This window comes from Cheilinus undulatus, linkage group 3 (assembly GCF_018320785.1).
Source record: "Cheilinus undulatus linkage group 3, ASM1832078v1, whole genome shotgun sequence".
Taxonomy (NCBI): domain Eukaryota; kingdom Metazoa; phylum Chordata; class Actinopteri; order Labriformes; family Labridae; genus Cheilinus; species Cheilinus undulatus.
Genome location: NC_054867.1, coordinates 54,388,530 through 54,404,556, shown reverse-complemented (window position 1 = coordinate 54,404,556; position 16,027 = coordinate 54,388,530). Strand labels below are relative to the sequence as shown.

General features: G+C 38.9%; 2 protein-coding genes across 4 annotated transcripts in view; both read right to left on the bottom strand.

Annotated features, from left to right (window-relative positions):
* Positions 1-136: 136 nt before the first annotated feature.
* Positions 137-913, bottom strand: kiss1 (KiSS-1 metastasis suppressor). Its single transcript, XM_041783510.1, has 2 exons — positions 823-913; positions 137-504 (listed from the first exon to the last, which is right to left on the bottom strand). Exons 1-2 carry the CDS (start codon positions 911-913, stop codon positions 263-265), a joined length of 333 nt encoding a protein of 110 aa, XP_041639444.1. The 3' UTR covers positions 137-262.
* An 8,382-nt stretch (positions 914-9,295) lies between these two features.
* The window catches only part of LOC121507136, a 49,133-nt gene continuing 42,401 nt past the window's right edge, over positions 9,296-16,027 (bottom strand). For all 3 annotated transcript variants that reach the window (XM_041783318.1, XM_041783317.1, XM_041783316.1), the window contains 2 exons: positions 10,589-10,775; positions 9,296-9,530 (listed from right to left, as the gene is read on the bottom strand). In XM_041783318.1, the coding sequence (XP_041639252.1) occupies positions 9,496-9,530; positions 10,589-10,775 (222 nt within the window). In that variant the 3' untranslated portion in view covers positions 9,296-9,495. The remainder of the gene's footprint in view (positions 9,531-10,588; positions 10,776-16,027) is intronic.

Below are 16,027 nucleotides of genomic sequence, written 5' to 3'. Positions count from 1 at the left end.
TCATGTAGTCTGAGTTTGATTCAGTGAACAGACCGATAATGAGCTTTAATTTATTCACACATCTTCAGTTCAAATACTGTAAAACACAGGGCGATTCATTTAAATTAAATTAGACATAAATGAATAAACATGGATCTAAAATCACAGGGTTCTAACTTTATTCACACATTTAAATTAAATATCTAAGAAAAAATCTAAATATAAAATCCTAGGCCACAGCTTTATTCTAAATAAAACAATAATTATGAAATGGCGAGCGCGGTCAGCCACCGGCATTCTGTCTCTTCCCGTATCTCAGACCATAGGAGTTCAGGTTGTATGATGTCACTTCCTGCCGTCTAACTGGGCTTTGTGGGTGGAGCCAATCACACATCCTCCATCCCGGCCTCCAGAACTTTCCATCAGTTGGTCGCTCCTTATGACCACATAAACTCCCAGAAGTCTTTGCTGCTGGTGAGAGGGCAGGGTGGCTGAGATTTCTGAGTGCATTCAGAACTTCCTGTTCTAAAGAAAAACAACAGACATGTTTATGATTAACCAATCAGGTGACTGATTAATATTGTCTATGTTTATTATGTTTGCAATTATTTTTATGTTTTTATAAATACATATTTTTTAATATTTTTATATCAATGGATATTATTTTGTTTTTATATAGTTACATTTTATACATTTTTATCTTTTTTTTTACTTCATAATAATTTTAAATCTTTACTTTCATATTTGTTTTTATTTCTATAAAAAATTATGATTACATTTTAAGACAGTAGCATACAAAGAAAAATATTTTTTTTAACATTTAATTGGCCATATTAGTGCTACCTTTGTTGTGTGTGGTTGTCACGGTGATGGAGGAGCAGATGTTAACACACAGAGCAGCTGTTACCATAGAAACCATCAGCGTGGTCATCATTGCAGCCTGGACGTCTCTGCTGGACAATAAAAGGAGGAACACGTGAGATTTAAGAGTTTATCACAGAGAAGAGACAGCTGGCTCTAATCAACCAATGACGACAGGGGGGCGGAGCTTGGAAATATCTAGTGGGGCCACATGTGTAACAGGGGAAACAGGATGGTCAGGTAAAAATTACAAAATTAGACCAAAGAATGGCTCGATGGGGAGGAATAATAGTGATAATAGAAGCATAATGCAAGGCTTTCTCTCTCTCTCTCTCTCTGCTTTTTGTTTGTTTGTTTGTTGCATTTTTTTTTTTCAGATATATATTCATTATTATTAATGCAAGATATTTTCCCCTTCCTGATCCTTGGTTTTGTTTCATCTTCCGTTTTTTATTCACTCTCTCCTTGTCATTTATTATAGGCTCTTCATAAACTATTCCTCTACCTTTGTAACTTCCCACATTCATATATATACTACATTTTTATTTATTTATTTTTTATTAATTATTATTATTATTATTATTATTATTATGTTTACACACACACACACCCATACCCATATATATATATATATATATATATATATATATATACATTTTATATGTATGTATTCATACATTTACACACCCACATACACCAAACCATAGCCCCTGAACACCCTCATTTTAAAATGTCATTATGTTTTGAGTTCCTGCATGTCCCTGTCTTGTCTGGTGTTCACTATCTGTACTGTCTGACCACAGCGTTGTTGCAAATGTGTTGTCCCTCACTTGTCAAGTTCTGTCGTGCATCACTCAAAAAATAAAAAAAAATAAAATATAATAAAATATATTTAAAAATAAATTAAAATGATATACAATCAAAAGTAAAATAATGAAAACATGACAAACAAAAATGAAACAAAACTAAAAAACAAAAAACAAAATCAAATTAAAACAAGAGTAAACAAATATGACACAAAAGAAACATTACAAAAAAATCAAATAAAAAACACTGCAAAATACAACAAAAAATCAAACAAAGCAAAATTAAACAAAATAAAAAAATTAAAACAAAATAATTTTTTTTTTTTTTTAAATTACACAACTTAAAAACAAAGTAAAATAAAGTTAAATGTCTGATGTTTGAATCTACAGAGGAGCTGAATGATGGTGTCTGACCGTCTGGTTGCTAGGTAACCCATCCCTCTGTTCTGAGCACGCTCAGACCCCACAGAGATTAAAAAAAAAAAAAAAACCTTCATCTGATCAATAATTCAGCTGTTTTTAGTCTTTTTATCCACAGTCACAGGTACATCTAAAGTTTAAAAATAATTTTTATTTTGTTTATTGTCTTTTCTTAATTTCTGAAGGAAAAATATTTTGATATGCTGATGAATTTAAACCATCGGTCTATAAAAAAGAAAAATCAACATATTTAGATATTTATGAAAATATAAAAAACATATTCTCATTTCTTAGGCTAAGAAAAAAAGAGTCAAACATTTAAAAAATCTCCAATAAATAACTATTTATATAGCTCAAAAATCCATTGTCATTTTTCACACTTCTAACAGTTTCGACATCTTAATATTTCCAGCTGTTCTTTCATTTAAATAAAGAAATCGAGCTTCTCTATGAACCCACATTCTGAATCCTTTAATAGAGACTTAGTGTGTTAGTATCAGACTGAGTTTGAATAAAGCTTATCAATAATTAGTCTTTACCAATATATTTTTTATCTGAATTGTACTATTATTATTATTATTATTACTATTATTACTATTATTATTATTATTATTATTATTATTATTATACAACTGTTTATTATTATTATTATTATAACTGTTATTATTTCTATCATTATTATTATTAATAATACAAAAATAACACCAGCACAGACACAGAGATCAGGTGTTAGTCTTACCTTACAGCTGACTGAGACTTCCCGACCCTCGTGACTGTCAGCGCTCTTTTAAAGGATGCTACTTCCTGCGTCATAATCCTCTGACTCTGTGTGCCCAGCTCTGTGGTCAGGGCGGCCCCCGTGGTCAGGGCGGCCCTAAGCTAGTAAAAACAGGAAACATAAAAGAGAAACTAAAAATAAGAGGAGCTCATTTTCTGTTCTCTGACCTCAGAAACAAACGCACATGTTTCTAGAACATTCCTCTTATTCAACAGACTTATTTTAACAAGGAGGATAAAAACAAACTGGACTAACCTGTTATTACTCTTCAAAACACAAGACTACAACAGAAGAACCCAAACACAGCTGCTAGTTTCTGACATCTCCCTCTAACATGGCTTCACATTTTATATTTTCAGATTTATTTTTGTGCCGTTCTTCACGAGAGCAGTGTCAGGAAGAGTCTGATATGAAACTTAGATTAAAACACTTCATCTGTCACCAGGGGGCAATCCAAGTGCCGTAGAGCTTAGAGGACAACAGGCTCCATACACAAGGAACGTGTATAATAATAATGTCTGATGTATAAATAACAAGATAAACCTGGTAACTCACTAAGGGGAGTCAATCAGTGCACTTCCAGGTGTGTTTCAATCAGTGCACTTCCAGGTGTGTGGGTGTGGCTTATTGCCACTATTTATGAACAGGTGTGGCAAACGTATATATGCCCTTCGGCTCAGCGGTGGCTGGTGCATTTTTCTTCAGGGGGGCTACAATAAAATCCCGATTTGATATGTTATGTATGTAAGGTACATCAACAGATGTTACTACACTAAGAGTTTAGTTATATTAATACACCTTTTTTACATCTGCATTTGGTTGGCAAACAAATATTAAAACTAGAAAAGCACTGGGAGAGCACAGACATCCGCCATTAACCCTATCTCCCATTAGTGAAGAATCTTTTAAAAAATTCCTGGATCCGTCCCCATGTGCCTCCCACTACGGCATTTGCCGATTATTCCCTCCCTGGTGGGGTGTAAACACGGTGAGGAAAAGCACTGGCTTTGCTACGGGTGGACTGTCATGGTGGAAGCTAGCCTGCTGGTGCCAACAGATGCACTGACAGTCTCACCCATGGTCTCACTTGACGACTTGAAGTCATGGCAGAGGGTGAATATTCCTCTATTCCTCCCAGCATGGTGAGTATTCTCACTACAATTTGCTGTCTTTCTCTCTGTTACCCTCCCACTTGTCTCTTCGACCAGGCGTGCGTCTTTCAAACTCTATAACTCCAAAACTTTGAATAGAAACACACCCAAAATGCTGCTGGGATTGAAGTCACTCGTGTTCGCCATCTCCTGGTGTAAAGTGGTAACAGCACAGACCTCCACCATAAGCCCTATCTCGCAATAGTAAAGAATCCTTTAAAAATTCCTGGATCCAAATGGTGATCTGGATCACTCCCAAAATCTAATCAGTTCTTCCTTATGCCATTTCTGATATTTCCTGAAAATTTCATGAAAAGCTGCCCATAACTTTTTGAGTTATGTTGCCAACAAACAAACAAATTAAAAAACAAACTAACTAACAAACCCACCGGATCACATAACCTCCTTGGCGAATGTGATAAGATGGCTATTATAGGGTTCATCAGCAGCCACAAGTAGCTAACTGCCCAAACAAACTCGGGCGGAACATATGTAGAACGGACTCTGTGGAGGTCTGCATGGACTCAAAGTGGATGTCTGCAAGGCCCATGTGTGCAAAGCTCAAATTTTACGACTGCGCGGACTCCGCTCCGTGTACTGGTGTCACACAAAACACGGCTCGGCATGTATTTTTCACATGGACCCGCATTAAATGTGACACCGACCTGCATTTTGTTCCTCTGTGCAACGCTGATGCAACGTGAGCGGTGACTCCCCGAGTGGAGGAGTGGGGCTAGGCACCCAACTAGATCATCAAAGTTTTCACGTGTCATTTGGAAGTACTAAAATTTTTTTCCCGCGTCAATACTTCACATGTCCTTCACCAACATGGCATACTCCCCTTCCCCTGTCTCCTGTGGCATTTAATGGCCATACGTACCACCGTCTCTTAATTTTAGTGCTTTGCAAAGCCAGCAGGCTTCGTCGGTGTAGGACACCATGACAGAAAAATATAAACAACATGCAAGGATTGTGGGAAATGTAGGATTTCACGGAAATTTCACAGGAAACTACTACACTGCAGTGTGCTCGACTATGGAAGCTCTTGCGCGGAGCCCGCTCCGCTCACAGTACGCTCGAGTATGTTTGGGCCTTAACTCTTATCACAGTCAACTTAAATTTTTAACTTATCACACATTATCAACTCAATACATGACAAAATTATCTCAAAGAGCCTATTAAATGTTTATTTGAACTAGAAAAATTTTAAAAAGGCATAAGGTGCAAGTAGTCACTGCTCCTGACACTTTAAAATGGTTTATGTGGCAGTTAGGAGAGAAACTTAGGCCAGCTGATCCTCCCTCACCTGAATCATCACTGACATCACACTCACACGCTCTCGTTCAAGCTGCACCGACTCAGAGATTTAGTAACAGCAGATTTATTTCACAGATTTATTTCCTGTGTGTAGGTACAGCAGGAAGAATACAGTGTTTAGTGCAGTGGTTCTCAAATGGTGAGGCTGGTCTAGGTGTGCCTTGGGAATTTGTACAACCATACGTTATTACTACAACTTTATGACAAGTACTCTAGCCCGGCCTGTCCACAGATCTGAGCCGTAAAAACACCCAGAGAATGGGCCGTCCCCAGTCGTGATTTAATATCATTCATGTGTGTTGGATCAGAAGCATTGGTTCTGGCTAACAGTTTCCTCCTTTAGAGCTGAAAAGCCTCATAAGCTATTATTGGGTTAGGGTGTTGAAATGATTTATTCATGCTACTTTTAACCAAGTTAAAAACTTCTTTTTTTTTTTTTTTTTTTTTTTTTTTACCTGCTTTACCACTTCTTTTAACACCTTTAATTAATTTTGCTCCTTTAAGGCATTTATTTGCTTCTTTTTGCTACTTTTCACTCACTTTTTCTATTGTTTGGCCACTTTTTGCTTTTTTAATCATTCTGACCCCTTTTTACCACCTTTTTGCAACTTTCAACCCCTTTGTTGCCACTTTTAACCCATTTTTGCTGCCTTTTTGACAATTTGCGTAAAATTTTGCCACTTTTTCATAACTTTTAACCAAATACTGCCATCTTTTGCCCACTTTGATATTGTTTGGCCTCTTTTTTCCCAGTTTTTCATCACTTTTGACCTCTTTTTACCACCTTTTTCCAAATTTTAACCCATTTTTTGCTGTTGTTTGGCTACTTATTACCCAATATTGCAGCATTAAAAATGTATAACCCATTCTGCCACTATTTTGCCACTTGTGACCTTTTTTGCCACCTCTTTGACAATTTATGCCCAATTTTGCTATATTTTCTCATCACTTTTAACTGATTATTTCACACCTTTTGCCCACTTTTCTCTTGTTTGGCCTTTTTTCCCAATTTTTGCATCACTTTTGTTCTATTTTTTGCCACCTTTTGCCACTTGTAACCCAATTTTTGCTACTTTTTTCCACTTGTAACCCATTTTTTTGCTACTTTTTTGACACTTGTAACCCATTTTTTGCTATTGTTTAGCCCTTTACTGCCCAATTTGCCATACTAACAAATAACTAAAAAAATTAACCAATTTTCAGCCTTTTTTTCAAGTTATCTATTTTTGCCATGTTTTTGCCAATTTGCATACAATTTTGCCACTTTTTAAGTTTTAACGAAATATTGCCACCTTTTGCCCACTTTTGTTATTGTTTGGCCTTATTCCATTTTTTCATCACTTTTGACCCCTTTTTCCACCTTTTGCAACTTTCAACCCTTTTTTTTAAAACTTTTTTTGCCACTTGTAACCCATTTTGCCATTGTTTAGCCACTTATTGCCCCAATTTTGCAGCACAAAAAAATGTTTAACCCACTTTGACACTATTTTGCCACTTGTGACCTATTTTGGCCACCTCTTTGACAATTTATGCCCAATTTTGCCATATTTTTCATCACTTTTAACCATTAATTGCTCACGTCTTGCTGACTTTCTCTGTTGCTTTGCCTTTTTTTCCCAGTTTTTCATCACTTTTTACCCATTTTTGCCATCTTTTGCAACTTTCAACCCATTTTTTGCCCCTATTTTGCCACTTGTTACCTATTTTTTGCCATTGTTTAGCCATTTATTGCCCAATTTTGCCATACTAACAAAAAAAGATACATTTTTAACCCATTTTCACCATTTCTTTCTCCTTTGACCTATTTTTGACTAGATTTTTTGTTAACAGTGAACAGGTGTACCTAATAAAATGACCACTGACATTTTGACAAATTTTCGTATTAAGCCAACATGTTAACGCGCAAAATTTCTAAGATAAGGGTAGGAGGGAGTTTTTATCACTAGCTAACACATTAACACCATAAAACATGAACAGGTGAACTCTTTAATATGAACCTTTACTTTCAAACATCATGACCATCCTGCAGTGAAATGTCTCCCATGATCCTTTGCTTTCTCTGTTTTAGATTTCTAGTTTTAGAACTGACCCAGATTATTTCATCTGTTTGACCTCATTTTACTGGATTTACCCTCTGTTCCCTCCTATAAATATTAATATTTACTAATAATATCTATGTATGTTTGAAAATAAATCTGTTATCTTTAATATATAAATATGAATATATGTTATGTTTAATATAATATATATGCATATGTTGTCTTTAATAATACAATATGTCCTCTTTAATAGCATATTTATAAATATAAATGTATATTTTCTTCCCTGCTGTTATTATTGAGAGCAGCTCTGTCGTAGAGAGTATTCCTGGAGTGAGGGTCTGAATCTGGTTCTGGTTCTGATTCTCTCGTGGTCTTCTCTCATGAATGTGCAGCTGCAGGCTGAAAAACAAACACATGTTTGAAATATCACAGACGTTTGTCTGAGAGCACAACTATTTAATAAAAGAGCGCTTACACAAACCACAGACCCTTTTAGACCCACTAAGTGGATCCAGACCAAGGGGGAAGCCAAAACCTGCACCTGATACTGACACAAACATGAGGATAGGCTAGGATAGCATTAGGACCGAGATGTCCAAACTGTGGCCCGGGGCCCAAACATAGCCCATGGTGCATTTTAAATTGTCCCAGAGTAAATCCTAAAAGCATTATGAACACCGCCTCCATCAGAACATGGATCTGGGATGGGCTTTTATTTTTGTTGATTCTGTAAACAAACATTCTGACTGGAAGAATTCAGTCATGAAGTTCTTTATGACTGAAGTGTGATGACGGCATAAACGAAAAAACATGTTGACAACCAAGTTATTGATACCTGAATCTATGACGACCTGATCAATACAGAATTAAGGAGAACAGCAGAAAGAGGGATATCTAATACACACCTGTTTTAACCACTTTTAAAAAAGCTACCAACTGCCATATTACTGTTTGGCAAAAATAGAGAGAAAAAGACCCCAACAGCCCCATTTTCACCAACATTCCATCCTCTGCCTTTAAGATGTCATACTTTAATGTCTTTGAAAGGCTAAGAAAGATGATAGAGCTTTTTAAACATTCCATTCTTGCCTTTAAAGATGATGTCATCAAAGCTTTTTAAACATTCCATTCTTGACTTTAAGAATGACTTCTTCAGTTTGTATTATCATTCCATCCTTCCCTTTAAAGATGACGTCATCAAAGTTTTTAATTCTATTCTTGCCTTCAAAGATGATGTAATTAAATCATTTTAAACATTCCTTTCTTGCCTTTTTAGATGATGTCATGTGAGCTTTTTAAACATTCCAACCTTGCCTTTAAGGATGACATCATCAAATTTAATCATCATTCCATCCTAGGCCTTCAAAGATGATGCAATCAAAGTTTGTAATCATTCCAACCTTTAATCATGATGTAATCAAAGTTTATCAATTCCACCTCTGCCTTTAAAAATGATGTCATTTTTTTTTAGCTTTTTAAAAGCTTTTTTAACTTTACATTCTTGCCTTTAAGAATGGTATAAAATGTATTATCCTTCCAACCTTGTCTTTAAAGAGGATGCCATTGAAGATTTTTAAACATTTCAACCTTGCCTTTAAAGATTATGTCACCAAAGCTTTTAAAACATTACATCCTTTCCTTTAAAGATGACGCCACCATCAAAGTTCATAATCATTCCATCCTTGCCTTTAAACATGTTGTCATCCAAGTTCATCATTCCATCTATGCTTTCAAAGATGATGTCATAAAAGTTTGTAAACATTTCTTTCTTGCCTTTTACATCTGAGTCTATGCCTTTTGTTTTCATTCCAGTCTAACCAGTACACTTCTAATTTAAAAGCATGTTCATGACAACATGAAGGAAAAAAGCTGTTAAAGAAGCACACATTGTTTCAACACGTTTGAAGAATTTTGAACAGAGAGCCGATGGAGTTTAAATATCAAACTTTATTCACGTTAATAAAATATAGAATTTAACAGACTCTAAGATTCAACTTTGTTCTTCATATTTACATCAAAGCTCACAACATCTTCATCCTCCCTGCACACTCATCCTCCTCCTCATCCTCGTCTAATCCTTCTCAGAACAGCTCCAGGTTACCACGTCAACACTGAGTCCATGTCTTAGGTCCGGATCAGGATCAGAAGGTGGGTCTAACCAGACTGAATGGATGCTCTGAGGACAGAAAAAGAGATAGCGAGAGTCACAACAGGTAGACGCCATGTTGATAAGAGGAGACATGAGACCCTCAGGGACCATTTTGGCCCCTAATGGCATTGGTCCCTGAATGTAGTCTGATTGTAGTCAGCTGATTCTAAAGCTAAGAGTGATGATTCTACAGTAAAATCATGTTAATCCTGTATAGAGGGTCTCTGTAGTTCTCTGTCCGTCGATGGATCAAAGATCAAATGTTTTATAAACTTTAAAGGATGGCCACATCTTCAAAGGAGAGGATGGAAAGTTTTATAAGCTTTAAAGAAAGACAGCATTTCCAAAGTCAACGATGGAATGTTTTATAAGCTTTAAAAGATGGCAGTATCTTCAAAGGCAAGGACAGAATGTTTTATAAACTTTAAAGGATGGTGGCGTCTTAAAAGGCAAGGATGGAATGTTTCATAAGCTTTGAAGGATGGCAGCATATGCAAGTAAAAGATGGAATGTTTGATAAGCTTTAAAAGATGGCAGTATCTTCAAAGGCAAGGATGACATGTTTTATAAACTTTAAAGGATGACAACATCTTCAAAGACAAGGACAGAATGTTTTATAAACTTTAAAGGATGGCGGCTTCTTAAAAGGCAAGGGTACAATGTTTTATAAGCTTTTGAGGATGACAGCATTTTCAAAGTCAAGGATGGAAAGTTTTATAAGCTTTACGGAAGACAGCATTTCCAAAGTCAAAGATGGAATATTGTATAAGCTTTAAAGGATGGCAGCATATTCAAAGTAAAAGATGGAATTTGTTATAAGCTGTAAAAGATGGCAGCATCTTTAAAGGCAAGAATGGAGTGTTTTAGAAAGTTTAAAAGATGGCAGCATACCTAAAGGCAAGAATGGAATGTTTTATATATTTTAAAGGATGACAGCATCTTCAAAGTCAAGGATGGAATGTTCTTTAAACTTTAAAGGATGGCAGCATCTTCAAAGTCTAGGACCGTACCCTGGCAGTCTATCAGTTCTAATGATATCCTGATATCCTGCGGTTCTAGTACTTCTGAAGTTACTGGTTCCATACCTGTGGAGCTGGTTCCAGTCGTGGACTCCAGTCGGTCTTCAGCATCGTACTCATCCTGACAGTCCCAGTGGATGGGGGCGGAACTTTCAATCATCAGGCTCATGTACATCCTGATCACAGATCTGACTTTCTTCAGAGCGTCTTTAGGAGAACTCTGCTCCATCCTCAGGAACCGGACCGGACTGTCCTGAAGCAAAAGACGACATCAGTATATCAAGAATCAATCAGTTACCAGGTACCAATAACCATCAATATGGGGATGTAATATGGGGATTGATGTCAAACAATCCATCAATCAGTACCAGTCTACCAACCAATCAACCAGTGGCCTGACCATTTGATCATTTTACCAACCAACCAACTATTTGATCAAATAACTAACCAACCATTGGTTCACAATAACCAACCAACTAACCAACCATTTGATCAATTAACAAACCAACCATTTGTTGAATTAACCAACCAAAAAACAAACAACTATTTGATCCATTTACCAACCTAATAATTATTTGTTCACATTATCCAACCAACCAACCATTTGAATAATTTACCAGCCAACCAACCAACAATTTGATCAATTAACCAACCAACCAACCAACCAACCAAACAACCAACCAACCAACCATTTGATCAATTAACCAAGCAACTAACCAACCAAACAACCAACCAACCAACCATTTGATCAATTTACCAACCAACCAACCAAACAAACAACCAACCAACCAACCATTTGATCAATTAACCAAGCAACTAACCAACCAGCCAACCAACCAACCAACCAACCAACCAACCAACCAACCATTTGATCAGTTAACCAACTAACCAACCAACCAACCATTAGATCAATTTACCAACTAACAAACGATTTGAACAATTAACCAACTAACCAACCAACCATTTGATCAATTAACCAGCCAAAAACAAACAAACAAAATCTACCCGCCCACCAATCAACTATTTCATCAATTTACCCAACAATAAAGCAAAAGAACAATTTACCAGCCTGCCAACTAATCTATCTTCCAGCCAGCCAACTCAATAAACATCCTCAAACAAACCAATCAACCAATCAAACCACCATTAGGAAAAATCTGTAAGTCAATCCATCATCAGAACCAGTCAACAAAACAATCAACCAAATAGCAAACAAACAAAATCAAACCACTAACCAATCATTTGATCAATTAATCAAACAATAATTTAAACAAAAATACTCAACCAATCAAATAATACATCTCCCAACCAGTCAGCCAAATAACCAATCCAAAAACCAATCAATCAAACTAGTAAATGATCTTCTTACAACTAATAGCCAGCCCCCCAACCAACTGACCAACAGTTCAATCATTTACCATCCAATCAAACAAACGACCAAACATACCAACCAAACAAACAACCACATAATCTGCAAACCAACAAATCAATCAATAAATAAATCACCAACTAACCAGCCACTAAATAAATCATCTAATACATCCACCAACATACCAGCAGACCAATACAATAATTCACCAATAAATCAATGAAACAGTCAACCAGTTAATCTAGTACAGCCAGAGGTGCCAATTAGACTCCTTTGTGACTTCTTTTTGGGTCATTTTTGTGTGTCGTTATTAGACCGTGTGTCTGACGCTGACAGGATCAGGAAAGAGAGGATGGGAAGGGTCAGTCAATGGATACGAGAACGGCAGCTGCACTTTCATGGGTCCACTTAGGGATCTTATCTGGTCTGGTCAAACTCCCTTCAGACTGGTTTAAAGGACCAGACTCTGGGGTCAAGTGTTCTCTGATCCAGGTCTATGATAGGAAAACAGACTTAAAGTATTCCAGAACAAAACAAAACCCCACAAAACAGGCATCTATAGACAGTCTAACTTAAACAGAGAGGGTCCAGGACAGATGAGGGCTTTCTTTAACTTTAACCTTTAATAATCAAAGAGGGCGGCCATGTTCATTTAAGGCTGCCATTCCTAAGTCATGAGCTCTAATAATCCTTAACTCTCTGCACATGTAGAATCAGAACAAATTTAACAAGCCTGCTCTTGTTAAACATGATCAACTCTAAAGCTCATCCATCTGAGGGTGAATCAACATTTTAAAGATGCCAAAGACTAAAGGGACTGACTGCCATTGTCGGTTTGTCATCATTCCATCAAAGATACTCAGATTTCTGTCAGAGAAACCATGAGATAAACACAAAACTCACCAGTATAAACCGTGATGCCGAACTTTACTTAGTTGAGAAATATAAACCCAACCAGCCAGATGTTGGCACAATAATAAAGGAAAGAAAGGTTATTTTTAAAGGCCCCACCCTTAACACTGTGAATTGAATTGAACTGAAATTTGATACAAAAATCCAGCCATTTAACCAGCAACTCAAACAGGATTCACAAACTGACCAGTCAATCTACCAACAAACCAATCAAATAATCTACCAACAATGCATCAACTAATCTACCAACCAACTGATCAAATAATCGACCAACAAACCCATCAACTAATCTATCAACCAACTAGCCAATCAAAAAATCTACTAACCAACCTATCAACTAATCTACCAACCAAACTATCAAATATTCTACCTGTCATGGTTACTTTGAAAGTTCATTTTATTGTTATGGACTTCCAGTTTCCGGTTTCCGGGAACCGGCCTTGTTGCTGGTAACTTGTCACTGCTTTCCCTGAGGTTCACCATCCCCCCACGGCGCTGCGGAGAGTTCTCACACCTGCGATTAATCACTCATCACTACTCGCCTTCAAGAGACGCCTGGAAACTCTCTGCAGTGCCAGAGTTTCGCTCTTTACTCCCCGTGGTAAAGCTCCAGCGCTCGGCTCAGTATTTCTCGTGATTCTTTGATTAATTCCAGTACTTACCTGTGGCTTTTTCTACTAACGTGTCTCTCCTCTTTTCCAGTGCCTCACTCTCCGCTCACCAGCAGCTCGGCTCCAGCACTCTCACCCACGAAGATTTCCCCTCACTCTCCGGACACTTGGACCCCCCCCCCCCCTTTTTCCTGTGCACAATAAATCTCTTAAAACTGCTCCCGACTCCGCATCTGGGTTCATCCACCACGCACGCACACAACAGTAAACTCTGGCCAAACCATGGACCCAGCGGATCTGGACCCCATCAAGACAGCCATCACACAACAAGGACAACGCCTAGGAATACACGAAGGCATGCTCACCGGAATCATGAAATCCCTGCAAGGCCTCAGCACCCAAGTCTCCACCCTTTCCGACCACCTGCAGTCTCTCTCTCAGCCTCCCTGCGCACCTCCTGTTCCCACCTCTGTGAGTAATGCCACCGCTAATCCCTCAGCCCCTGCTTCTCCTTCCCCTCCTTCCTTGAAAGAGCCTTATGTACCTCAGCCTGAATTTTTCGCTGGTGAGATTGGGTCAGCCAGTAGTTTTTTGTTAAGATGCACTTTAGTTTTTGACCAGCAGCCTAGCAGCTATCCCTCGGATAGAGCCAAGATAGCTTATGTCATTAATCTCCTGCGTGGTAAGGCCTCACGTTGGGCCACTAGTTTATGGGAGAAGAAGTCCCCTTTGTTAGCCTCGTTTTCTGTCTTTTCCACTGAGTTAATTCGTGTTTTTGACCACCCCCTGCAGGGACAGGAAGCAGCCAAAAGATTATTTTCCCTTTCTCAGGGTTCCCAGTCAGCCGCAGAATTCTCTGTCGATTTTCGTATTTTAGCCTCTGAGAGTGGATGGGGGGAGACAGAGCTCAAAGGCATATTTTTGAGGAGTTTATCCGAGGAGCTTAAGGATGAATTAGCCTCTCGGGATGAGCCAGATTCACTAGAGTCCTTGATTTCTCTAACCATTAGGATAGACAACAGGTTGAGGGAGAGACAGCGAGAGAAGCGACAGCCTAAACCCCGTCCAGTGGCTCCCTCTGTAGTCCAAACCCCTTCACTCATTACTATCACTCCCAAGACTAATGTTTCTCCACCCAGCTCCCCTCTATCTGAACCCATGCAGTTAGGTAGAACCAGACTCAGTCCCGGAGAACGCCAGAGAAGGTTAAATCTTAGACTGTGCATTTACTGTGGTCAATCAGGTCATTTTCTAGCCTCCTGCCCTTCTACGCCAAAAGACCAGGCTCACTAGTGACAGAGGGCGCACTAGTGAGCCACACCTCTTCCACTCCTAGCTCTCCCCCTCGTATCACCGTTCCCTCATGCCTTCTCTGGGGCAGGAACTCGCTCCCTCTTCAGGTTCTCATGGACTCCGGCGCAGATGACAACTTTATTCAAGACGAATTGACCAAACAGCTTCAAATTCCTCTCGAGCCTCTAGATTCTCCCAAGACTGTTACTGCCTTAGATGGCAGAGTTCTCGCGAGAGTGACTCATCGTACCGCCCCCCTCACTCTCATAATTTCGGGTAATCACCGTGAGGATATTTCCTTTTTTGTTATCCCGTCTCCCCACTCTCCCATAGTGCTCGGTCTCCCCTGGTTACAGATGCACAATCCTCAAATTAACTGGAAGACGGCTTCCATCACTAATTGGAGCGTCCATTGTCATTCGCATTGTCTCCGTTCAGCTAATCCGTTCTCTTCTCGCCCTAGAGTCGCTCCCTGTCAGCCTGATCTTACTGGTGTCCCTGCTGAATACCATGATTTGGCGCCCGTTTTCAGCAAGGAGCTGGCCATATCTCTTCCCCCGCATCGACCATATGATTGCGCTATAGACTTGCTCCCTGGCGCCCCCCTGCCCAGTAGTCGGCTCTACAATCTCTCACGCCCCGAGAAGGAAGCCATGGAGACATATATTCAAGACTCCTTGGCTTCCGGGTTGATTTGGCCCTCTTCCTCGCCTTTAGGAGCAGGTTTCTTCTTTGTTAAAAAGAAGGATGCCTCTCTTAGGCCCTGTATTGATTTTCGGGGTCTTAATGACATCACCGTTAAGAATAAATACTCTCTTCCTCTCATTGACCCCTCGTTCGAGCCCCTGTGCTCCGCGCAGATTTTCACTAAGCTTGACCTTCGCAATGCTTACCATCTTATCCGTATTAAAGAGGGAGATGAATGGAAGACGGCTTTTAACACGCCTCTTGGACACTTCGAGTATTTGGTAATGCCCTTCGGTTTAACTAACGCCCCAGCCATCTTCCAGGCGCTTATTAATGATGTGCTTCGTGACATGCTCAACAGATTCGTGTTTGTTTATCTTGACAACATTCTTATTTTCTCCCGCACCCTGCTAGAGCATCAACAGCATGTCCGGTTAGTTTTGCAGAGGCTTGTGGAGAACAAACTTTATGTGAAACCTGAGAAGTGCGAGTTCCACGCCCCCTCGGTCAACTTTTTAGGTTATGTTATTGCTCAAGGCCAACTTCAGCCAGACCCTGCCAAGATCCAAGCGGTGAGTGAGTGGCCCACTCCCTCCTCCCGCAAAGAGTTACAGAGGTTTTTAGGGTTCGCCA